Genomic DNA, 24,994 nt, shown 5'->3' with positions numbered 1-24,994 from the left:
AGCCCCGGCCATGGCTGCCATCTGGGGAGAGGACCAGCGATGGAAGCTCGCTCTTTCTCTAACTGCTTTTCAAATAAATAACTTTTTTTTTTTTTTTTTTTTTTTTTTTTTTTTTTTTTTTTTGCAGAAAGACAGAGAGACAGAGAGAGAGTTATAGACAGTGAGAGAGAGAGACAGAGAGAAAGGTCTTCCTTCCTTTGGTTCACCCCCCAAATGGCCGCTATGGCCGACGCTGCACAGATCTGAAGGCAGGAGCCAGGTGCTTCCTCCTGGTCTCCCATGCAGGTGCAGGGCCCAAGCACCTGGGCCATCCTCTACAGCACTCCCTGGGCCACAGCAGAGAGCTGGACAGGAAGAGGAGCAACCAGGACAGAATCCGGCGCCCCAGCCGGGACTAGAACCCGGTGTGCCGGCGCCACAGGCGGAGGATTAGCCTAGTGAGCCGCGGCACCAGCCTAAATAAACATTTTTTAAAAAATGCGCCCTACTTAATTACATCTGCGAAGCGCCCTGCTCAGTCGGTCCAGCTCCTGGATGTACCTCTTGGGGGTACCGACCCGCCTGCCGCTGTCCCTCCAGGCCACGCCCTCACTGGCTCCAGGTGCAGAGGCCATGTGCGGTCACCCCCCACCCCTGCGTGCCGGCCGGCTGCTTCGAGGCTCCCAGAACTGCTTAGTCCGGGGCCCTCGGCCTCCTTGGAAAAGGCAGGCAGGACTTGGGCCCTGGGGGTGCCTGCCACTCAGACTCTGCCCCAGCCCCAGCGTCTCCGGTCCACCTCCCGCCTGCCCCTGGTGCCGTTGGGAGGGGGCAGGGAGGCATCGGGGAGGTTCCCTGGTGGACAGCGGTGGAGGGCACTGCAGCGCCCGGGAGCCCATCCCCCACCCTGTGGAGCCGCAGGGCCAGGTCTCCCGAGCTGGGCGCCTCGCTGGGGGCTCCCCGGCTGCCCCGTGAGCAGGTGGGCTGTTGGCCCCTCCATGTCCCTCCCTCTCCTGCCCCCTGGGGTCGGGCCCAGGCTGGCTGCTGCGTGCTCCCGTCCGGGACCCACACTGCTCACAGCCGCGTTTCTGAGCCGACGTCAGCCGCACAGCCCGTGGTGGTGGGCGCCTGCGGGTGTCCAGGAAGCAGAGCCAAGAGGGACGCAGTCTCTCGGCTGCCCACGGGGCCCCCCTGTGGACAGAGGGGCAGGTGGGGCGGGGAGGGCAGAGGGAGGCGCAGGTTCAGCGGAGACCTCAGCCCACCCTCGGGGGCCCCCAGGACCCCGCATCAACCAGACATAGGGTGCCGGCTGCCGGAGCAGGCGGCCCCCTCCCTGGCTGAGGGCAGTCTTGGGGGGCTGCAGCAGGGGCTCTGGGGCTGTCCCCCGCCCCCGAGGCCTCTGCTCTCTGCAGCCTGCATCCCGGCCGCTGCGGGGACCTGATCGGTGTCTGTCGGCCTTACCTGGTGCCGTCGGGGCAGTCCCGCTAGAGGGCTGCAGGTGCAGAGGGGACCCGGCCCGGTTCTCACACCGCACTGCCCGCTGCATGCGGCCGCCTTTGTGGGTGTTTGGGGTGGGAGCGCTGGCTGCCTCTCAGGTTAAAGCAATAAATAAACGACAGAAGAGCAGCCCCGCCCGACTCCAGCCCCGTGAGTGCAGGCAGCCACCTGGAACACGTCCCCGTGCCGTGGGCAGAGGCTGGAGGGCGTGGGGTGCATCCTCACCGCGGTCAAGGCCGTGGATTCCACCATGAGCCCCTTCCATTATGGACAGGGAAGAGGGGCTGAGCAGTGGCTCCGCCCCCGCCCCAGCTCCCTGCTAATGTGCCTGGGAAAGCACCGGAGGATGCCACCCACGTGGGAGACCCCGAGGAAGCTCCTGGCTCCTGGCTCCTGCCTGGCCCAGCACTGGCCGTTGTGGCCACCTGGGGAGTGAACCAGCGGACGGACGACCTCTCCCTCTCCCTCCCTCTCTCCCTCTCCCTCCCTCTCTCCCTTTCTCTCCCTCTCTCCCCCTCTCTCTCCCTCTCCCTCTCTCCCCCTCCCTCTCCCTCCCTCTCCCTCTTTCTCCCTCTCCCTCTCTCCCCCTCTCTCTCCCTCTCCCTCTCTCCCCCTCCCTCTCCCTCCCTCTCCCTCCCTCTCCCTCTTTCTCCCTCTCCCTCTCTCCCCCTCTCTCTCCCTCTCCCTCTCTCCCCCTCCCTCTCCCTCCCTCTCCCTCTCTCTCCCCCTCTCTCTCTCCCTCTCTCCCTCTCCCCCTCCCTCTCTCTCTCTCCCTCTCTCTCCCTCCCTCCCTCTCTCCCTTTCTCCCTCCCTCTCTCTCTCTCTTCCCCTCTCTCTCTCCTTCCCTCTCTCCCTCTCTCTCTCCCTCTCTCCCGCTCTCTCTCCCTCTCTCTCTCCTTCCCTCTCTCCCTCTCTCTCTCCCTCTCTCCCGCTCTCTCTCCCTCTCTCTCTCCTTCCCTCTCTCCCTCTCTCTCCCTCTCCCTCTCTCCCTCTCTCTCCCTCCCTCTCCCCCCCCCCCCTCGGATGCACTGCCTTTCGAATAAGGGAAGAGACAGGGCTGCAGCCGCTCGCCCTCACTGCCCGTGGCCCCTCGGTGTTGTGTGCACGCCCTGGCGTGGCACAGTCTGCAGAGTGGCCGTGGCTGGCCAGCCGCCCACCACTCGTGGCTGAGTGTCTCCAAGGGCTGCCCACTTCTCACAGAGCGATGCCGACCGAGCGGCTCTCTGATTGGATTTCTGTCCTTGTGACAGACGCCCAGGCGTCCTGACTCCATAAAAATCCTCCAGTCGGGGTCGGGCCACGTGCCCACGCACACGGGCAGCCACACACGCAGGGGCACGGGCCAGGCATGTGGGTGTGCGCAGACACAGGCAGGAGCGCCCGTGCACAGGGGAGCCCCTGGTGCCGCCCGCTGTGGCTTCTGAGGACACTCGGGGGCTTCTCGGTTTCCTGTGTGTTGATTTCATGGCTGTGCCTCGTCTTCCAGGGCTTGTCCGTGGCATTTTTAAAGATTTATTTATTTGAAAGTCAGAGTTACAGAAAGGGAGACACAGAGAGGTCTCTCTCACCTGCTGGTTCACGCCCAGGCGGCAGAAACAGCAGGGCTGGGCCAGGCTGGAGCCGGGAGCCAGGCGCTCCCCCCGGGTCTCCCACGTGGGTGTTGCATCAGCAGGTGGACAGGAAGTGGAGCAGCCGGGTCTCTAACCACGGCCACACGGGGGCCAGCGCTGCAGGCCGCGCCTTAACCCGCTGCTCCAGTGAGGTTTGAAGCTCCTGTGAGCTTTGTGCAGCCACGACCCTTGACCCCGCGTGGTCTGCGCGGGGCGCCCGGGCCGGGCGGCAGACGGGGCTGTTCCTCACCTTCGGCGCTTCCACCGCACCGCGGCGCTGGTCTGGGCCTTTCTCTTCTGTGAGTTCTGCGCCTTGCGCGTCTCTAACTTCCGGAGTGGGAAGTCGCGGACACGGAGGGAGGCCGGCGGGACGCAGCGCAGCCCCGAGCCACAGCGCCTGGCCCATCTCTCTGCTCCTCAGCCCACCAGATGGCGTGAAGCATCTCCTCGCTGCCAGCTCCCATGTCACTTCTGTCACGTGGAGCACGGCTCGTGCAGGCATTGCTGAGAGGTGACAGTGGGGGCCGGCGCTGTGGCGCTGTGGGTTATTCCTCCTGCTGCAGCGCCGCCATCCCATATGGGCGCAGGTTCTAGTCCCGGCTGCTCCACTTCCCATCCAGCTCCCTGCTGTGGCCTGGGAAAGCAGTGGAGGATGGCCTAAGTGCGTGGGCTCCTGCACCCACGTGGGAAACCTGGAGGAAGCTCCTGGCTCCTGGCTTCGGATCGGCCGTTGCAGCCGTTTGGGGAGTGAACCAGCAATGGAGGACTTTTCTGTCTCTCCCTCCCTCTCGCTGTAATTCTGTCTCTTAAATAAATATTTTTTTTTAAAAGGAGTGACGGTGGTGCACCTGTCGCCGTCTCCTGGGACACACCTGCTTGCCCAGGTCGTGGGTGTGAGCAGTGTGTGGCAGTGGTCTCCAGGCAGAATGACCTGGAAGTCCCACCCCGCCCAGGCCCCCAGGGACTGCTCTGCTGCCCGCTGTGGGAGGGACCTGTCCCTGCCCCCGCCTGCCCCGGGTCCAGCAACCCTGGCCCTCCTGGCGGCCCCATGGGGCCTGGGCTGGCGGTGAGGGGGTCCCCAGAGAAAGGCGGGGAGAACTTGGAGCTCCCGGAGGGGCAGGGCCCAGCCTTCTCCCTTCTCTGGCGGGAAGCGGGAGGGGCGGGAGGGTATATGTGGACCTGCTGTCAATCAGGCCTGGGTGAGTGTCCTCTGAGCAGCCGGCCGGTGGGCACAGCCGGCTTCTCGTGCCCCAGCCCCCTGAACACCGTGGTCTCCTGCGGTGGCCGTGTGCATCTGCCTCGCCATGCCCGGTCTCACCATCACTGCTCTGGCACAGCCTCAGCCGCCTGCTCCTGGTGCAGTCTGGATGGCGGGACGGCATTAGCCTGAGGCCCCCGCTGGCCACAGGGAGGAGCCACCAAGCCCCCGGAGATCGTGAGGTCCCGCTGCTGCCGGGCCGAACCCAGCAGGTGCAACTGGAGAGGCAGAGAGCCACACCCAAGGTGAACCGGAATCGGCCGGTGGCCCAGGCCCACGGAACCTGCAGGCGGGGCTGAAGGACACTGAGGGGACATGCGTGGTCTTTCCCAAGGGGACTCGAAACACAGGAGACCCTCGGGTTCAAAGGGCTGCCGAGGCGCGGCAGGCAGCCGCCGCGGGAGGCCCCGTCCGGACCCAGCTGAAACAAACCAAGGGCAAAACACACGGTGAGACAGGTCAGAGGCCTGGGGGCCTGGCTGTGTGTGTGGGGGGGTGTTCCCAGGTCAGAGGCCCGGGGGCCTGGCTGTGTGTGGGGGGGGTATTCCCGGGTCAGAGGCCCGGGCGCCCGGCTGTGGGTGGGGGTGTTCCCAGGTCAGAGGCTCGGGGGCCCCGCTGTGGGGGGATGTTTCCGGGTCAGAGGCCTGGGGGCCCGGCTGTGTGTGGGGGTGTTCGCGGGTCAGAGGCCCGGGGGCCCGGCTGTGTGTGGGGGGTGTTCCCGGGTCAGAGGCCCGGGGGCCCGGCTGTGGGAGGGTGTTCCCGGGTCAGAGGCCCGGGGGCCCGGCTGTGGGGGGGTGTTCCCGGGTCAGAGGCCCGGGGGCCTGGCTGTGGGGGGGTGTTCCCGGGTCAGAGGCCCGGGGGCCCAGCTGTGGGTGGGGGTGTTCCCAGGTCAGAGGCTCGGGGGCCCCGCTGTGGGGGGATGTTCCCGGGTCAGAGGCCTGGGGGCCCGGCTGTGTGTGGGGGTGTTCGCGGGTCAGAGGCCCGGGGGCCCGGCTGTGTGTGTGGGGGTGTTCGCGGGTCAGAGGCCCGGGGGCCCGGCTGTGTGTGGGGGTGTTCCCGGGTCAGAGGCCCGGGGGCCCGGCTGTGTGTGGGGGGTGTTCCCGGGTCAGAGGCCCGGGGGCCCGGCTGTGGGAGGGTGTTCCCGGGTCAGAGGCCCGGGGGCCCGGCTGTGGGGGGGTGTTCCCGGGTCAGAGGCCCGGGGGCCCGGCTGTGGGGGGGTGTTCCCGGGTCAGAGGCCCGGGGGCCCGGCTGTGGGGGGGTGTTCCCGGGTCAGAGGCCCGGGGGCCCGGCTGTGTGTGGGGGGTGTTCCCGGGTCAGAGGCCCGGGGTCCCGGCTGTGGGGGGGTGTTCCCGGGTCAGAGGCCCGGGGGCCCGGCTGTGGGGGGGTGTTCCCGGGTCAGAGGCCCAGGGGCCCGGCTGTGTGTGGGGGGTGTTCCCGGGTCAGAGGCCCGGGGGCCCGGCTGTGTGTGGGGGTGTTCGCGGGTCAGAGGCCCGGGGGCCCGGCTGTCGGGGGGGGGATCTCCACGTCCTGGACGCTCAGGGACCGGGAGGTTCATCCACGCCACCGGTCAGGGGAGAGTCGGCGACTCTGGGATAAGCCTGTGGTCCTCACGGTGAAAGGAGGGGACGCGGGGGTCGGCTGTCAAACCGAGCTACCTGGGTGAGGGCAGACAGCAGACGGGGGAGGGCGTGCCCAGCGCCCACTTTGGCCACGGGAAAGGAAAGACCAATCCACAGGCCCCAGGAAGGCACTGGAGTCCCGCCCGGGGTCCATTCAAACTCCCCCTTCCCGAGGTGGGCGTCCAGACGCCAGGCCAGCCCGGCGCCGGGAGCCTGAGCGCCAGCCCCGGCTGGGTTGCGGGGCAGGCGACACCGCTGTTTCAGCCTGGGGGGCCACGAGAAGCTTCCCCACGTTCCAAGTTCCGTTTTCCGTGGCCGTCTGGAAGCCCCCGTGTCAGGGGCCGCTGAGCTGCAGGTGCAGCCATGACATGACAGCCTGGGGGAGCCCAGGCCTGGGGCAGTGTGGGGACGTGGGCCTGCTCACACGCGACGGGCAGGGGCGTGGCGTCCAGGGAGGAAAGCAGCTTGTGCGACAGCATGCCGGGCCCCCGGCTGCGGCTGCCCTGGGGTCCCTGCTCTGGAAACCCGCTCCTGGGTGCGGGCTGGGCTCTCCGCCTGACCCCCGAGAAGCCTGGGTGGACGCTTCCAGGCGAGGGTGACAAGGATGGCGGCTGTGGGCGCAGGGGTGCGCCCCTGACTCCCTCCCGGGTCGCTCGCTGTAGCTCGGGGGGCAGTCCTGGGTGGGAGCCGGGGGCGAGGAGAGGGCACTGCCCACTTCCCTGGGACAGATGTGGCGCCCAGGCCGGCCCCGGCGGCCGGAAGCCGCTTAACTACGCTAGCCAAGTCGGGGCATCCAGTGCAGGCACTGAGTGGCCCCATGGCCGCGCCTGCGTGAGCATCAGCCCGTCTGCGGGGCCTGGTGCGCCAGGGCGCCTGCAGAGTGTCCAAGGCGTGGACATTGTGGGAGGATGGGAGGCGGCCAGGGCGGAGGGAACAGTGGGCTGGGAAGGGGCTACAGAGGGCCCCGGCACCCATAGGGCACTCCGGCGATGGCGGGACTGGCCCAGCTGATCACATGGGACGTGGGGGTCTGGGAAGGCTGAGAACTCGCCAGGGAGTGTAGGGGTCACTGGGGGGTGGGCGGGGCAGGGCAGCCCCCTGCTGTGTGCACTTTCAAGTCTCAAAGTCATGTGCACCCAGCTGTGGGGGGTCTGAGCCCTGGTCAGAGGCGCAGGTACCCGGTGGTGTGTGTAGGGGGGTGTTCCCGGGTCAGAGGCGCAGGTGCCCGGCGGTGGGGGGTGTGTGTGTTCCCGGGTCAGAGGTGCAGGTGCCGGGCTGTGGCGGTGTCCACGCCTGGGCTCTGGCCCGTGTGGCGCGCTCGCCTCCCAGCTGTGTCCAGCACAGCTCACCACGGCTTGCAGAGTGTCTCGGGGGAGGACGCGGCACATGGAGGTCACCCCGGGACACTAACCGTGAAGCAGAGGACGCCAGGGCCACCGGGGGCTCCGGGTCCCAGGGCCCACCCTGCGGGCCCCGCGCGGAGAGAGAGCACAGCGGAGCCGAGAGCCGGGAGGGCCATGAACAAGTCTTTATTCACCCTTGAGAGCGACAGCTGCATGATGTGGTACACACACTGGCTGTGGCAAGGCGGCAGCAGCCACCCACACAGCACAGCCTGGAGGAGCAACCAAACAGAACCCGCCGCGCTGAGGGCGCCTGGGGAAGTCGCACGAGCGAGGAGGGTGACTCGGGTCACAAAGCGCAACGCTGCCTCCCCCAGCCCGCAGTGCGCTCGTGGGCGGGAGAAGTCCAGCTCGCTCCTGTATTTACAGTATCACGTAGGTATCACGCATGTATCATGTATGTTCGCCCTCCTCCTCAACTGCAAAATGGCGGCTCCACTGCGGAGCACGCACACCAAGAAAAAAAAAGAAGAAATGAAACCGAACGCACGCGGCCGCCGGCTCCCGCCTCGGGTGGGGAGGGCGCCAGGCTCGCCGAGCCGGCGGGCACCGGGCCCCGCGGGCGGAGGGAGAGGAGGAGACGCACGGACGACACGAAACACAGCTCCCGCTCGCCGGCAGGCGGCTGGCCGCGGCCTGGCGCCGTCTCCCCGAAACACTGCTTCCACGTAAATACAATAAACTCTATCATTGGTCGGTCACAAGTGCTAGGTAAGTGGTGTCTGAAATGACAAGTGCTGGAGTCCTTTTTGTTCTGCTTACAATAAAAAGTACAATTTCTTAAGAATAAGTTCAGTAAGATGCAAACTGCCCCCCCACCCCACCCTCCTCTCCTTCAAGGTTTTGTTTGACAGAAAAAAAATCCCCGTCTTCCGCGTCTGCAGGTGTCGCCAGAGGAGGGAAGGCCTCTCCGTGTCCCCCGAGCCGCGGGGGCGGCTGCGATCCGTGCGCGGTGAAGCCAGGCCGGCCGTCGCTCATGCAGGCTCGGGAGGCAGCTTAGAAAAAGAGACGGGTACAGCTTGCTCTCTGTATTGTACAGGTGCCACCGCCCGAGAGTCCAGGGAGGAACCGTGGAATGGGCGCGGGCGCGGGCGCGGGCGCGGCAGGAATGTTCCAACGGGAAGGAGGGCGGCGCCCGCCCACCGCGGCCCCAGCCACCTTCCTCTGCGCCACAGAGCTATGAGAGGAGGAAAGAAAAACCCGGACACTTCGACAAAGTGGCCCTGTCCACTGGAGCCACGCAATGCCGGCGTGGCCACCTGCTGGTGGGGCGCGGGCACGGGGGGAAGTCACGCGTGCCCGCCGCAACCGTGGGCTCCCCGCAGAGGGGCATAAAGTGCTCATGCGCCGGCGTCCGGCAGGTGCCCCCCCAAGGCCTTGCAAAGGAAGAGGCAGGCGGGGGCGGGGGGCCAGGGACCCGAGAGGGAGCAGGCTGCACGCCCTCCCCGGCCCTGCGCTGTCCGCCTGGGCACCGCGTGGGGAAGCCCACGTGTGACTGCAAAGGAAAGAAAAAGGCTACACGGTAATGCTCTCGGCAACCTGGGGACTGGAGTGAGCCGGCCAGGGGCTGCCCGTGGGACAGCCCGCGAGCCCTCCGGAGAGAGCCTGCCCACCACCCCGCGGCCCTCATCATCTGTTAAAAACAAAAACAAAAACAAAAACCAATGAGATGATGTGTGCCTCCCCCACGAGGCGTGGGGGGCAGCACGGGGCTGCTGGCCGGGCACAAAGGGGCTCCCGGGCAGAGCGGCCAGCGGGGAGGGGCGCAGCAGGCAGCCCCAAGACCGTCCGGCCATGCTCTAGGCCAGGGCTCGGCGCTGACCCCGCAGGCCGGCGCCCGCTCGAAAGCCCGCTGTGAAGGGAACAGACCCAGCAACCCGGCCGGCGGCGCCCTCCCGCCAGTCTAACTTGAGACACTTTGGAATGAAATCAGTGGCTGCAAGTGCTGGGAAAGAAGTGACGGTCAGTTACCCGCTGTCCCCGTGGGCGCCAGAGCCCGGGCCCGGCCCCGCGCATCGCGCGCGTGCTCCAAAGGTCTTTCGAGACCTGGGGTTGGGCTTGCACGGGGGTTACAGGGGAGTTTCATTAATGCTGACCGCGCACAGGGCCCCGAGCTCACCGAAGGTCGGACACGGCCCGCGGCTCCCGCACAGCGCCGGGCCGGGCCGGGCGCCGCGCCTGTCGGGTCGTGCCTGCGCTCGCTGGTGCGGCCGCCTGCTGCCTCGGCGTCCACAGAAACACACGATAAATGACCTCGCAAAGGCGAGAAACAGAAAGTAGGCGTAGAAAACGGAAAGAAAAAGGTTCAGACGTTGCTGCCATTGGGAAACTGCTAATGGTGAGGAGAACGGAGAACCCACAAAGCAAGGCTTATTCAGGATCTTTGTTTCTGTGAAAAATTCATAGAAAAATCAACAGCAAATTTATATTCTTTGCTATAAAAACTCATTAAGTACATATGTGCACGGAGGCTGGGAGAGGGACAGGGTTTCCTTAGAAAATAATTAAAATCAAAGGACAAACTCGTGGGCTCGCCGTGTGGCGGCAGCTGTGCGGCGGCCCCGGGGGCCGGCCGGGAGCTGAGCCCGCTGCGAGAGCACCGTGACAGCCAACGCACGCGTCCTGCGCTCCCCGGGGCCTTCCACCTGCATTTAATTTTTTTATATATATATATACTTTTTCTATAAATGCATTATAAATATTTTATCAAGATTTCATAAGAATCAAGTTTCTTAGCTTGGAATACATTGGAATATATATTATACATATATATATTTATTTATACCTAAAATGTAAGCAATACTTCATGCTACTTGCTTTTCATAAAAAGCATTCCGGCCGCAACACTGCGAGTGTGCCTAGGACATGCTCAGGTCGGGGCGCGCCCGCGCCGGGGCGCACGAGGCAAGAACACTTTGGATTCCTGTCGACTCGCTGGACTGCAGCCCCCAGCGGCGCTGCCGCGTTCTGGAACGACCTCCGTTCCTCTCAAACAGCAATAAAGGCGAGCCGGGGCCGCCAGGGCTGCCGGGGCCGCCGGGGGAGGCGGCTGGCGCCTGCTCTCCACGTGTCCGGCCACACCGCCGGGCTGCACCGGCCACAGGAAAGTGTCCCACCGATTCCTGCTGCTCAGTTTATCTTAAGGCATTGTTCCTCAGACTTCAGAAAACCCAGCCCCAAAAATCCATCCGGGCAATAAAAAAAAGGCACAAACTCGCATCTCCGACGGCTTCGAGAAACCGAAGCCGACGCCCCGGGCTCGCACTGTGGTTCTGTCAGGTTTTGTCTTCAAAGGTTCGTCTGCTCTGCCCCCGCCGCAGACCGCCGAGGGCCACGGGGGTGGGCCAGAGCCGTAGAAAACTTCCTCTTAAAAAAAAGAAAATGAGCTACAAGATGAGTTGAGTGGTTTACACGGAGACTGTGGAATTGTGGGTCCTAACCGAACTTGAAGCACCAGTTTTGATCAAGTCTGTTTTGCATTATTAGATCTTTGATTTCATTTTCTGTTCCTTGCATCGACTGAATCCGGCAACCCTGCCACGAGTCGCCGCAGGCCTCTGGCGGCTTCCCTCCTGGGAGCCGGCGGTGTGCCTGGCCTCCGCGTGTCCGTGTGTCTGCTCGCTGCCGTGTCTGTCCCGTGCTCCGCGGGACGCTGCCAGGCCCGCGTGTGGGCGGCAGAAGGGCTCCCGCTGCGGCCACGCGCCTGCGCCCCAGCACTCGAGGGGGCACCGCGGCAGACGCGGGTGAGCGGGAAAGTTTCTTGGCTGAGCTTCAAGACAGAGACAAACAAACAAGGGAACAGCGCCTTCCAGAGCGCTACAGGGGCGGCTCCTCCTCCATGGGCTCCTCCTCGGGTCTGCGTGGAGGGGGCAGAGGGGAGAGAACCACAGGGCCGTCACCGCAGGGCCCGGCCCGGCCCCGCCCCGGCCCCGCCCCGGCCCCCTGCTCAGGGCGGAACCTCTCCCAGGCTCTGCCAGGGCCCGCGAGCTCACCTCTTCTCGGCCGGCTTCACGCCCACGGACAGCGAGGCCATGGCCGTGACCGTCTCCGCCTCCTCGTTCTCGCACTTCTGCGCCTCCATCAGGGAGTGCCCGGCCGTGGAGGACAGGCGCTGCAGGCAGCGCCAGTACTTGCCTGCGGGCGGGGAAGGCGCACTCAGGACCAGGCAGGAGCTGTCGCAGGGCCCGGGGTCTCGCGAGTCAAAAGCACCTCTCTGAAGCGGCAGGCCAGCCCACTCGTCTGGGCAACATTTCCGGGTAGCCAGGGGCATCGAGCCTGCCTGGGATCACCTGGCGCTCCCTCCGCACCTACAGGTCCCCGCAAGTGCAGTGACTGACAGACCTGGGGGTGTGCCCGGGGCTGGGAGCGGCTCTGGGCCAGGAACCCGGGAGCCGATGTCTGGGACCTCGTGGGACTGGGGGTGGGGGCTCCCGTGGGGCCCCTGCCTTGGGACTGACAGACGCTGGGGGTGTGCCCGGGGCTGGAAGCGGCTCTAGGCCAGGAACCCAGCCCCCGCACAGGCACACCGGGAGCCGATGTCTGGCTTTACCCACCTCTCGGAGGGCCTTGCCCACTCGGGTCTCCGAGACCCAGAGATAAACAGGGATCTGCGGCGCGGACACGTGTGAGACAGGCGAGCCGGCAGGGGTCCCCCAGGGCCTGTGCTCACAGGGCAGTGGTAGGAGGTTGCCCTGCAGCCCCCCACTCGGGCCCCCAGCCCTGGGCTGCCCGGCGCTGCTGGGGCCCCCGCTCTCTGGCCTGTGCAGTGGGGTAATGTGTCGTCACGGGAGGCTGTGGCTGCTTCTACCCGCTCAGCAAAGGCCAGCTGACAGCGGCTGGGCCCGACCACTCACTGTGGATGTCCATGACCTTCTCCATGGAGCGGACGGCGTTCGCGTTGGGTCTCTGCTGGACCACCTGCTCGGGCAGAGGGTCGAGCTGGAAGAGAGAGGGACACACAGTGGCTACCCAGCCAACGTGGCTGTCGCAGCACGGGGCCAACCCTGCCCCTGCCCGCTGCCGGGCCGTTCGTGGAGTGCGTCTGCCCGCAGGGAAGAGGACACTCAGAAAGGCTCACGTGGCCGCGGGAATCTATTAGCTCACTTCCTCCCGGCCTTGGCCGCGGGCTCCCGGCGCTCCTGCCGGCAGGTGGAGGGAGGACAGGGCCCGGGCGCGAGCTGCTGCCTGCTCTCCGCCCCCGGGCCACGCCAGGGGAAGCGGTTAGTGTGCTTTAGGAGCATCGTGTTCCTCTCCACCCGCTCTGCTCCCGCATCTCCTGCAGGCCGCTGGTGGCCATCCCCCCACCTGCCCTCCTGGGCCCATCCCCTGTTGGCACAGAATGACAGGCAGAGGCGAGTCCACAGGGACACCTGTGAATGACCCAGGGGCCAACCGGGGAGGTAAGACTCCTCCACGGAGAATCCTGATCACTTGTACACCACCCCTGCCCCTGCCCCGTCCCTGGTGTGGCTCGGCTTGGAGCTGGTCTCTGAGCTGTGCACGGTGACTGGGGCTCAAGGAGGAGGCCAGCACAGAGGAAGCCGCCCAGGAGGGCACTGGCGCGAGGGCTCCGTACACCTTAAAACCTCCCAGAGATCAAAAGTTAAACGAGCTGGTTTAGACCCCCCAAGACTGCAGTCACTGAAACCGTCAGTTACAACTTAAAACACGCTTACTGCACTTCAAACACACAGGAAAACACTCATGTGTGAGGAAAAGCCAGAGAGTGCGGTACCTGACCTGGAAGACTTGGGGGAGGGGGAAGGGGAGGGGGAGAGGGGGAGAGGGGGAGAGGGAGAGAGGGAGAGAGAGAATGAATTAGCAATCCAAGCGTGGCAGCAGAAAGCTGGGCACGCGATGAGACCAGACAGGAGAACACCGTGTGGAGGGGCACCCGAGGCAGTGGCCCAGAGCAAGCCCAGAGGGTGGGCTGTGGGGGTCTGTGCGGCTGCCCGCAGGTCCTCAGGGAACAGGGAGAAGGGACGAGGGGCAGCCAGACACGGGGCTCCGGCCCTGGGGCCTGCAGCCTGGGAGAGGGGCAAGACCCGGCAGGCAGAACAGGAAGGGAAATCCATGCCTAGGCAGGATGGCGACACCAGGCGGACAACCTCAGGGGCCGAGGGAGCCGATAGGCACGCGGGCATGCCGCAGGAAGCGTGGCCTGGTGCTGTCGGTGCAGCCAGAGAAGCGTCTGCGCTGTCTGGAGCTGGCATTGCAACCAGCATCCTGGCTGCTCGGCCTCCAGTCCCAGCTCCCAGCTCCCGCGCCTGGCAAGCCGAGGAAATGGCACAAGTCCTTGGGCCCCTGCACCACATGCAATGCGCTGGATGGAATCTGGGCACCGGCTTAGGCCTGAACCAGTCCTGGCCACTGTGGCCACCTGGGGAGTGATCCATCAGATGGAAGACTGATCTCTCACAGTCTCTCTCTTTCTGCATTTCAAAAAAATAAACAGGGGCCAGCGCTGTGGCACAGCAGGTGGAGCTGCCGCCCGCAACACCAGCATCCCATAAGGGTGCCAACTCGAGTCCCGGCCACTCCACTTCCGATCCAGCTCCCTGCTGATGGCCTGGGAAAGCAGCGGAGGATGCCCCAAGTGCTTGGGCCCCGGCACCCACGTGGGAGACCTAGAGGAAGCTCCTGGCTTCAGCCAGGCCCAGTCCTGACTGCCGTGGCCATCTGGGGAATCAACCAGAGAATGGGACATCTCATTTTCTCTCTGTAACTCTGATTTTCAAATAAATGACCACAAAGGAAATGGGCTGAGTAATGGTCAAGTGGAACTAGGGACGTGTGGCTTGCAGGGAGCGAGTCACAGCCAGCCTCATGCCCTTTGCAGAAGCAGCGTCTGCGGCCCGAAGGGGCTGATGGTCAAGGACAAGACCCCTGGGTCGCAGTGCTGGAAGACGTGGCACACGGGGTGCAAGGCAAGCACCACGTGCACGCGGGCAGGGCCCCTCTGCCACGACGAGATGCACGCAGGCAGACGGGGGTAAATCTGCCTCCACGGGGGAGCGTCCCACTCGTCTTAGACCCAGCAGCCAAGCGGACAAAAACCGGTGAAGAAACAAAAATGTGCAACTAGGCAGCATGGGTAAGGGACACAAACCAAGTCCTGCAGAGCTGGAGACACATGTGATGCCAAACACGTGTGCAGTGCCATGTGGACTGACCACAGCAGCCACCACACACGTTCCACGGAACACAAGCGCCAGCCAGGCCTCTTCTGACCACGGTGCATTTGGTTAGAGACTGGCAACAGAGAGAGCCCCTACGTCTGGAAATTTAAAAGCACGGTGATTCCCGAGGCAAGGAGGAAGTCACGGTGGACACGAGGCCGTGCTCAGACCACAAACACGGCACGCATGTGAGGAGCTGTGTGGGGCCTCCCACACACACTCAGAAAACAGTACTGGGGTGGGGGGTGAAGAAGTTAGCAAGGGGGCGGAGGATGGAGACACAGAGAAGGAGCAGACGCAGACATGTTCTGAGAGGGCGAGGGCTGAACGCGGTCTGTCCCGGCGTGCTGGCCAAGGACGAGTGCGCGGGCGGCCGTGGGGGCTACAGCAGGAAAGGATGAACTTCCCATAAAATGTAAACCCAAAATTAACTCAAGGAGGCCACTGAGTGGGCCTACAGCCATCAACGACACGGTCGAAGTCCCGCCCAACGGCCACGGGGCACAGACGGCTGGGAGTGGACACTGCACGCAGGACAGCTGTGGCGGGCTGAATTGACAGCCCCCAGCAAACCACGTGGACGCTGTGCCACAGAGGTGAGCAGCTGTGTCCCTGGGCCCCACGTCCTCTCCACAGCTGCCTCTGAGCCGTCCAGGGACCACAGGAGTCCCAGTGGACCAGACTCCGTGTCATCAGGTCTCATTACTCAGCTCAGCTGTGCCTGTGTCCCACGTGGCTGCCTGGGGCCCAGCTTCCCAGCAGGACCTGCACATGCGGTGGCCCTCCCCTCATAAGCCGCGTACCTCTGAGAGCCCCTCCCCTGCCAGGCCTCCGGCACACGCTGGGCACAGGTGTCTGCGGAGCACTCAGCACTCAGCACGGCGGGGTCAAGACTGCGCTGTGTGGGCGCCTGGCACCCTGTGCGCATCTGCTCTGCGAGGAAGCCACAGGACATTGTGGCAAGGAACATGCGAAATCTGGGGGGGGGGTCCTCAAGTCCTCTTCCAGGACATTTCTGGCAGCTCCCACGACAGCTCCCACGACACCCCGCGTTGGTGGTGGTCGAATGTGGGTGCTGGCGATGACACGGCTGAACGGCCCACCCCCCGTGTGTCCTGGCGAGGCTGGGGACAGGGACAGCACACGCGGCTGCCTCTTTTGCCTCCACCGGCATCCCTGAAGGGACCACAGCTAAGAACTGCGCTGGGGGAGGGGAGAGGAGGGCAGGTGAGGCTGGCCCTGCCGTGGGGGTGCTGAGAGCCTGGAGCTGGGGACTGGGGGGTGCAGGCTGCCCCGAGATCAGGGGAGGGCCTTGTGCTCAGGACGGGCCAGCAGAGTGGGGGACACCAGAGCTGTGGCCGACTTGGAGACTGGCATGGGCTCTGGCTCCCGGGGAATCCCAAGGCCAACCAGGGTGCTTCCTGTTCCCAGCGGGAACAAGGGGCCTGCCCTCACCTCAGACCAAGTTGTCCAGGCTGGGCACAGGGGCGGGGGAGATTCCCACGGGGGCGCTGGGGGCAGGGAGGGGCACGTGGTGCTGCAGGCTCGGGAGGGGTCCCTAGGCTGAGAACCCCTGCAGAAGCCCGTGGTGGGTGCACAGCCACTGCCAGCGGCTTGGTCAGACTCGATCCTCCCAGACCCCAGCCCTTAGCAGGTGCCTCCCATTCCCACCTGCCAGCACTGCACTGGCTCCATGGTCTCGCCCTGGCCCCGGTCTGCTCCCGAGTGCCCCCGGCTGCGGCCACAGCCACCTGCTGGAGCGTGCCCTACTCACTAGACCCGCGGACCTGTCCCACCCTCCTCTCCCTGGTGAGACCATGGACCCACGCCAGGGCGTCCCTCCCTCCCTCCTGCCCAGGAGTGACCTCTGGCTGCCCAGCCCGTGGCTCTGCTGTGGGGCTACGGTCACGGCGGCTCTCATCCCCTCCCCACGCTCAGGGCGTCCCTGGGCCTGACGTGTGCCCAGCGCCCAGCACCTGTCCAGCCAGCTCACGGGGCCCTGCTCCACAAGTCTGGCCAGAAGATGGCGCTCCGTACGCAGTCCACGGAGAGGCTGCAGGAGCGTCTTGTGAGGCTTGGAGAACCAGGAGGGCCTGATGCCCACGGCTTCAGACACTTCCCTGGGGCCCAGCTGGCCACACACGCACAGAGGCTGGTGTGGTGGTGCAGTGGGTTAATCCGACATCCTACGTGGGCGCCAGTTCAAGTCCCGGCTGCTCCACTTCTGACGCAGCACCTGGCTAAGGTGCCAGAGAGAGGAGCACAAGGGGGCCCAGAGACCTGCGCCCCTGCCGCCCGCGCGGGGACCCGGACCTGCGCCCCTGCCGCCCGCGCGGGGGACCCGGACCTGCGCCCCTGCCGCCCACGCGGGGACCCGGACCTGCGCCCCTGCCGCCCGCGCGGGGGACCCGGACCTGCGCCCCTGCTGCCCGCGCGGGGGACCCGGACCTGCACCCCTGCCGCCCGCGCGGGGGACCCGGATGGGGCGCTGGACTCAGGGTTTGGCCTGGCCTCCCAGGTTTGGCGCGGCCCACCCTGGCTCTTCTGGCCATTTGGGAGAGAACAAACAGATGGAAGGTATCTCTGCCTTCAAATAAATAAATAAACCTGAAAAAATAAAAGACGAACATAAGCCACCCGCCAAGATTCAGAGTCATTATTTCTTTCCTTTCTTCAAGGACTGTGACTCCGTCTCCAGCAGAGGGAATTGTGCCTCTGTGCCCTGGAGCCCAGTTCAGTCCCACGGCCACCGGCAGCCGCGCCAGCCCGGGGAGGGTGACCTCAGCTGCCTGTCTGCTGGTCTGTGGCACGGGCGCAGTCCTCGCGGGGCAGGGCTGACGTGCGGCTTATCTCAGCGTCTGCTAAGCAGTGAGGGGCCCAGCCGCGCCTGCGCAGGGTGGCATGGCGACGCCTTCCCTTGGTGTTTGAGGTGAGGAGGACCAGTGGGCGGCCTGCTCCCAGTCGGTGCGGTGCTGACCTGTAGGAGCCACACGTGCCCGAGGACACCAGGGGGCTCAGTCTGAACACAGAAGCACCCAGGAAGGGGTCTGCTGAGTCGGCGACCTCCTGAGGTGAGCAGGCCGCAGGGCCCTGGGGGCCACCCTACAGTGGGGCCCGGCCAGGGGTCCACCCGGCCAAGCGCAGGTGACCAGATGGACAGGAGCAGGCACACGGCACACGCAGCAGTGCACACGGTCGCTGTCGGCTGAGGTGAACGTGACACTGTGTGAGTGTGAATGTGCGTGTGCACGTGTGTGATGTGTGTGTGCGTATGCGACGTATGAGGGCGTGGGCCCGTGAGCTGGTAGTGGCGTGGCGGTGTGAGAGGGAGACGGAGCCTATGTGGTCTCCCGCTGGCCCGCGGGAGCTTTCCCAAACTCTCGGCACACAGCAAGTGAAGGCTCCCCAAGGCTGCACTTCACATCACCTGGATGCCACGGGCCCCAGCAGTCGCCCAGACACAGCCTGCTTTGGGGGGGCCACGACACAGAACCGCAGCTCCCCACTGCCAGGCCCCGCGCCCGCCTGCCCCCGTACCCGCCTGCCCCGTGCCTGCCTGCCCCCGCGCCTGCCCGTCCCCGCCTGCCCTGCACCTGCCCCCATGCCCGCCTCCCCCCGTGCCCGCCTGCCCCCGTGCCTGCCTGCCCCCTGCCTTCCCCCGCCTGCCCTGTGCCTGCCTGCCCCCATGCCTGCCTGCCCCCGTACCCGCCTGCCCCGTGCCCGCCTGCCCCCATGCCCGCCTGCCCTGTGTCCGCCTGCCCCCGCGCCTGCCTGCCCCCCGCCTGCCCCGTGCCTGCCTGCCCCCGGCCTGCCCGCCCCCGCCTGCCTGCGCCCTCTGTCTACACCGAGACTCCTGCAGGACACTCTTCTCTGTCCGTCCTCACCAGCAGCTGCAGACAATCGGACGGCTGCTGGGAGCAGTGCGGCCCCAGGGGTGCACACGCTGAAGACAAAACACCTGCCCTGGCGGGCGCCCAGGCTCCCTGGCCCCCGCACCCCGTAACTCAGCCACCACTGGCACAGCTGGCCCGGCGTGGGCGCCTCATCAAAGGCCCCGGCCGACATCTGCGCATCAGAGCGCGTTCTGAAGGGCTCCCTGCTTCCTGGTGGTTTACGAGGAAGACTTTCTCGCAGAGCCGCAGACACGTGTGAGGCGGCCTGAACTCAGCTCTCGCTGCCCTGAGAATCGGGCCCTGGGCCGCTGGGTGGCAGGTGGAGGACGGCTCTGTGCAGACGGGCAGGTGGAGGGGCGTGGGCTTCACCCCGCAGCACCATCAAGGGCGCCCCGACCTCCACCTACAGGGATCTGTGAGACGGACAGGAGAAGAGCGCTGCCGGAGCCCACTGCCCGCGTGGGACATGGCCAGGAGGCCCAGGCAGGGCTCAGCCGGCACAGCTCACGGTTCCCGATGGCGCCCTGCGGACACGCCTGTGCACGGGGCAGGGAGGGCCGCCTGCTGGGGCCTCAGAAGCCCTGGCAGGAGCCGACCCAGGCCAAGGGGCACAGTGCCCCTCACCCTGTGTGCACCCTCTAACAAGGGACCCAGGGAGGACAGCTGTGATGTCCCTGCTCTGAGGCCACTCTGAGCACAGGGCTGGGTAAGCAGTCCAGAAGAGCCAGCCCCCCACAGGCCCTCCCTCCCCCACGCACACACGCAGGCCCCCCCATATACACAGGACCCCACACTCAGGCCCTCACAGGACCCCACATACATGCAGGACTCCCCCCAACAGGACCCCACATATATGCAGGACCCACCTAACAGGACCCCGCACGCGGGACTCCCCCCAACAGGACCCCACACGCAGGCCCCCATAGGACCCCACATACATCAGGACTCCCCCCAACAGGACCCCACATACACGCAGGACCCCACACGCAGGACCCCCCCAACAGGACCCCACACATGCAGGACCCCACATACACGCAGGATCCCCCCACAGGACCCCACACACATGCAGGCCCCCCACATGACCCCCAGGCCCCCACGCGCAGGCGGGAGACTGCCCCCACAGAGGTGAGCTCCTTGGGCTGAGCTTTGCCGGGGTGTGGAGGAGGGCTTTTACAGGGAACAGAGGTCTGTCTCGGGGCTGTCTGCCTTTAGGACGCACGGGGACCCTTTCCCGGCAGGGCCAGCGGCAGCGGCGGGGCGGAGCACTGGCTGGGAGGTGCCGGGCGGAGGGCTCTTGCCGCCCCTGTGGCTGCGCCCTCACCCTACTCACTGTCTTTGGTGCAGGCCCCAGGCGGGGTCGCCCCTGTGGCTGCGCCCTCACCCTACTCACTGTCTTTGGTGCAGGCCCCAGGCGGGGTCGCCCCTGTGGCTGCGCCCTCACCCTACTCACTGTCTTTGGTGCAGGCCCCAGGCGGGGTCGCCCCTGTGGCTGCGCCCTCACCCTACTCACTCGTCTTTGGTGCAGGCCCCAGGCGGGGTCACCCCTGTGGCTGTGCCCTCACCCTACTCACTGTCTTTGGTGCAGGCCCCAGGCAGGGTCGCCCCTGTGGCTGCGCCCTCACCCTACTCACTGTCTTTGGTGCAGGCCCCAGGCGGGGTCGCCCCTGTGGCTGCGCCCTCACCCTACTCACTCGTCTTTGGTGCAGGCCCCAGGCGGGGTCGCCCCTGTGGCTGCGCCCTCACCCTACTCACTCGTCTTTGGTGCAGGCCCCAGGCGGGGTCGCCCCTGTGGCTGCGCCCTCACCCTACTCACTGTCTTTGGTGCAGGCCCCAGGCGGGGTCGCCCCTGTGGCTGCGCCCGCACCCTACTCACTGTCTTTGGTGCAGGCCCCAGGCGGGGTCTGCACTGTTCGCCTGAGGGAGCAGCAGGGGTGGGAACGGTGAGGGCATGAGGGCAGTGGGTTCCTCCCCCGGCTGCTGCAGCACAGCAGGATGTCCCATAACCACTCCCTCTTGAGGCAGACAGGGCAGCAGGAAACCACTCCCACCCCCAGCGACCTGCTCGGCTCCAGGGGGGCTGTGGGCCCCCCATCCTTCCCAGCCCCATTCACACCGTCCCTGCAGGGTGGGCCTATGTGGGGTGGGGCTTGGCACAGAGCATCAGCGCTGGTCGCCACCCCAGCCACCCACTGCACAACCAGGCCAGAGGCCAGCAGACAGGAGAGCTGGGGTGGCACCTGTGAGGTCACCGTCACAGGACTGAGTGGCTGAGGGCCTGGGGGCCAAGTCCCCAACCTGAGTGCCCCCGCCAGGCAGGACTGCTGTTGGCGGCCACTACTTGGGGGGTGGGGACACTTTGTAGTGCTGAGTGTGTGGGAACAGGCGAGGCGGGAGGCCGAGTGCCACACGAACCTCACCCTGAGAATAAGGAAGGTGTTGAGAGTGGTGCCCCCAGGGCGGGGGGCTGGGCAAGGGGCATGGACCTGTGGGTCCCACCGGCGGTCAGGCCCGGCGTGGACGCCACGAGCACCAGGCAGGGAGGCCACGTGTCCACTCCTCGGCACGGTGCTCGCGCGTAGAGGCAGCCACCTCACGTGGGCACTGGGCCTGTGCTCCTGCCAGGGCTGAGAGCCCTGGCGTGGGGTGGGACACAGGCGTGGACCCCACGTCCAGAGGCCTCGGGCAGGTCTGAGTCCCGGCGAGGGCGCAGTTTGGAAAGTCGACGTGAAGCACGCAGGTCCGCTCCAGGTCCTGCTCTGCGGGCCCCCTCCGCACTCCCCTCCGCAGGGCGAGCACGCAGGACAGCTCTGTGAGTGCTGCTCCCAACCCCAGCCCTCGGAAGCCCCCTCTGTGCAGGCCTCAGCGTCCCCCTGCCTTGGTCCCATGGACAGAGTTCTGACCCTGGGGGTCACCTGAGGTCTCAGAATGGCAGGCGGGGCTCTGGGCCCACCGAGGCCACTCCTAAACCCACGGCCCAGAGACTGCAATAGGACAAACTCTTCCATGATGAAGGGCCCCTTGTCCCCCAGGGAGAATGAGTGGACTCCACCCGTACATCCTCGCCCACCCTTCACAGCCTCTCCCCGTCCCCTCTGTCACAGCGGGAGCCACACAGGCCAGCGCGGCCTTGCCGGCTGGGCCCTGGCCCTGCGGTCCTCCCCGCCCCGGGCCCTGGCCCCTGTGATCCTCCCCGGCCCGGGCCCTGGCCCCTGCGGTCCTCCCTGGCCTGGCCCTGGCCCTGCGGTCCTCCCTGGCCCAGGCCCGGGCCCTGGCCCCTGCGGTCCTCCCCTGCCCGGGCCCTGGCCCCTGCAGTCCTCCCCGGCCCGGGCCCGGGCCCTGGCCCCTGCGGTCCTCCCCGGCCGGGCCCTGGCCCCTGCGGTCCTCCCCGGCTGGGCCCTGGCCCCTGTGGTCCTCCCTGGCCGGGCCCTGGCCCCTGTGATCCTCCCCGGCCCGGGCCCTGGCCCCTGCGGTCCTCCCCGGCCTGGCCCTGGCCCTGCGGTCCTCCCTGGCCCAGGCCCGGGCCCTGGCCCCTGCGGTCCTCCCCGGCTGGGCCCTGGCCCCTGTGGTCCTCCCCTGCCCAGGCCCTGGCCTCTGTGGTCCTCCCCGGCCCAGGCCCTGGCCCCTGCGGTCCTCCCCGGCTGGGCCCTGGCCCCTGAGGTCCTCCCTGGCCGGGCCCTGGCCCTGCAGTCCTCCTACCTCATTTCCCAGCAGTGCAGACACGCAAGCCTCAGAGGCGTCACAGATGGCCGTCAGGTCGTGGCCTCCCTCGAGGGCCAGGACGATGCGGCCGCCAGCCAGGCCCATCAGCTGCTTGGTCAGGTACCCGAAACCTGCAAGGGGACAGGGACGTGCCAGTGGGGGCCGGGCACGGACCACAGTCACACACACACACACACACACACACACACACCCCGACGGCGGCTGGTCTGCTCAGGAGACTCACTGCAGAGAAGGCAGACGGGGCAAGGTGATGGCCATGCCGACCAGCACTGCCTGCCCTGCCTTCGGAAGCAGAGGTCGATGGGGCACTGGGTGGTGGCCGTGACGCAGGCTGCCTGTCCACGCCGGCAGCACCGCCTGGCTATGGGGGTGCTGGTGGTACCGTGGCTTCTGAGAGGCTGGCTTGGCCCGACTGGGGGAGCAACGACATGGGGCTCAAGGCCGCGGCGTGGACTCCACGGAGCGGCTCAGAGCAGGGAGGCGGGGCATCTGGGTTGGGCGATGGGGGCTCCAGTCAGTGCAGGAGCCTGGTCACTTCCTCAACCAGGTGGGCCCTGGGGGGCAGTGCAGCAGAGTAGGGGCCCCTTGCATTCTGCCAGTCTTCCCGTGGGGACTGGCAAGGGTGGGGACACAGGCTCTCCTCCCTGGCCCTGGCACTGACGGAGAAGAGTGACCCCGGGGACTTGCGGAGGTCAGGAGGCCGGCCACCGGAGAGCCATAGCTCCTGGATGGCTCGGACACCAGGGGCCACTCAAGGGCACGGGGCCACTCTCCCAGCTAGGGCAAATCAACCACACGCATGATTCGGGCTCCCGTCCACTGAAGCCAGCCTGCTTCCTGCCACTTCTCCATGCTGGTCTGAGGGCTGGCTCCCCTCACCCAGGTAAAGGTGCCACCAGAGAGCCGAGAGCAGCACGGAGCGCCCGTCAGCCATCAGTGCAGTGGGGACTTGCACCAGCTCCCAGGGGACGGCCCCCAGCACGCCCTGCTCCTCGGTCACCGGCTGCTGTCCCTGCAGGGCAGGGGGCCCAGGCATCCTGGTGTGCAGCCTGTTCCGTGCCTCTTAGGGACCTCTCCTGCAGTTCCTGGGGGGACGTGACACTCGGGGCGCAGCACCCATGGTGATGCGTTGACCCAGGCGTGGGGGAGGCGACCCCTGCAGGGCACTTACATTTGGCAGAGAGGTTGTAGCCCCCGAGCGGCGTGGGGTGGCCCTCCACGGCGTCGAAGCCCGACGACACCAGCACCACGTCTGGGGCAAACTCGTTGGCGATCGGCATGACCACCGTCCTGGAAAGGGCGGGAGCGGTGTCACTGGGCCGGCCAGGGGAGCGGCGGCCCAGACACTCACAGGAACACAGAGCTCTTAGCACGGACGGCGCCGGCCCGCTCCCCAGCTGGGTGGACACCAGTCACGTGTGACCACGGCGCACCTCCTGGGTGTCTTCCAAGCCCAGACCAGCACGCCTCCACACCAACGCGTTGCCAAGGCTGATGTGCCGGGTCTGCAGGTTTCGGAGGTGACCTTGACCCCTCCATGGCACCAGCTGTGTGAGCGTGGGGCTGGACCAGAGAGCACCGGTCCTCCCGACAGTCCTCCTTCCGGCCTGGGCTGCCTTCCTGGCCACAGGGGGCGCCAGGCCTGGGGGCTGCGGCTGAGAAGGTGGAGCCCTGGAGGGCGCCCTGTGCCACGGCCAACACAGACAGGCTCTGTGTTTAACAACGGGGTCACGTAGGAAGGGCCGCACGGCACTGCTCCCTGGTAAGGTGGCTTTGGGAAGCGAGCACGGTGCCCGCTTGAAACTCGGAAAACGCTGCACAGCACGCGACAACCAAGCCAGCACGCCGGCAGCACGCGCCGGGACGCTCCAGGGACCACGTGTGCCAAAGGCGCCATCTGGCCCTGCCACTCACAGCCTGCTCATCCCTCAGGGCCAGGGCGCAGCGTGGTGGCAGGAGGAGGGGCGCTGGCTCCCCGGGCAGGTGGGCGTGGCAGCATGTGAGGCCTGGTGCTGTGGCCTCGGCGGACTCCCGGCCCCTCCCGGGAGAAGCCCGCCGTTTGCCCTTGCACCACCACCTCTTCGTGGAGCCACTTGATCACACGGTACCAGCGTCCCACAGTGGCTGCATCTCTGTGGCCTCCACCAGCACACACGTGGGCCACGCGAATCCTGAGCCTCCAGGGGCCCACAGTGGGGCAGCCACATGGAGCCACTGCCCCCACGTGCAGCTCTGCGGCCGGAACACCGCCAGCTCCATTTCTCGTTCAGTCTGGTGCTGGACAAAAGTTCCCGGTGAAGTCGGCCAAGCACCCACGCTGGCCAAGACACAGAAGCCCCACACTGGACGCCAGATCCCCGCTGGGGCCTCTCCCAAAGCTCCGATCAGGGTGCAGGCGGTGGGCCCCAGAGCCAACGCACGTGCACTCAGGAGACCTGCGCCCCTTCTCCCCGGGACCAGGGGCAAAGGCCACCCTGACGGCCGGATTCGGAAAGGCCCCCGCCCAGGCACGGGGCATGCACTCTGACCAGGCTACATGGCCTGCCACCCCAGACTCGCCCGCCGGGCTGAGTCACCCTGATGCCTGCAGGCCTGAGCGCCAAGCCGCTCGCTTCCCTCTCTGCTGCGGTTGGACCCAGTTCACGCGATTCCCTCCACCGAACAGACACGACCGCAGGGTCCCGAGAGCAAGGCTCAGGCCCCAGAGCGGGGTCAGCAGCTTCCGCCGCCAGGGCCACACAGCGGACACTCCTGGAGGCGCGGGAGCGGCGGGGCCTGGCTGAGTCCCGCCTACGTTTTATTTAAGAGGAGGTGGTGGGGTGGGGCCGTGGGCCGCAGTG

At 66.6% G+C, this 24,994-nt stretch overlaps 1 protein-coding gene across 10 annotated transcripts in view; it reads right to left on the bottom strand.

The window, feature by feature from the left end:
* Positions 1–10,039: 10,039 nt before the first annotated feature.
* HDAC4 (histone deacetylase 4) overlaps positions 10,040–24,994 on the bottom strand; it is a 228,707-nt gene continuing 213,752 nt past the window's right edge. For all 10 annotated transcript variants that reach the window (XM_070071474.2, XM_070071465.2, XM_070071470.2 and 7 more), the window contains exons 22-26: positions 23,326–23,444; positions 22,131–22,264; positions 12,217–12,301; positions 11,356–11,497; positions 10,040–11,219 (exon numbers count right to left, since the gene is read on the bottom strand). In XM_070071474.2, the coding sequence (XP_069927575.1) occupies positions 11,180–11,219; positions 11,356–11,497; positions 12,217–12,301; positions 22,131–22,264; positions 23,326–23,444 (520 nt within the window). In that variant the 3' untranslated portion in view covers positions 10,040–11,179. The remainder of the gene's footprint in view (positions 11,220–11,355; positions 11,498–12,216; positions 12,302–22,130; positions 22,265–23,325; positions 23,445–24,994) is intronic.

The sequence above is a fragment of the Oryctolagus cuniculus genome, chromosome 3, assembly GCF_051225735.1.
Source record: "Oryctolagus cuniculus isolate XC-2025 breed Fujian yellow rabbit chromosome 3, ASM5122573v1, whole genome shotgun sequence".
Classification (NCBI taxonomy): domain Eukaryota; kingdom Metazoa; phylum Chordata; class Mammalia; order Lagomorpha; family Leporidae; genus Oryctolagus; species Oryctolagus cuniculus.
Note: the sequence above shows the minus strand (reverse complement) of the source record. Positions and strands in the feature narration are given on the sequence as shown.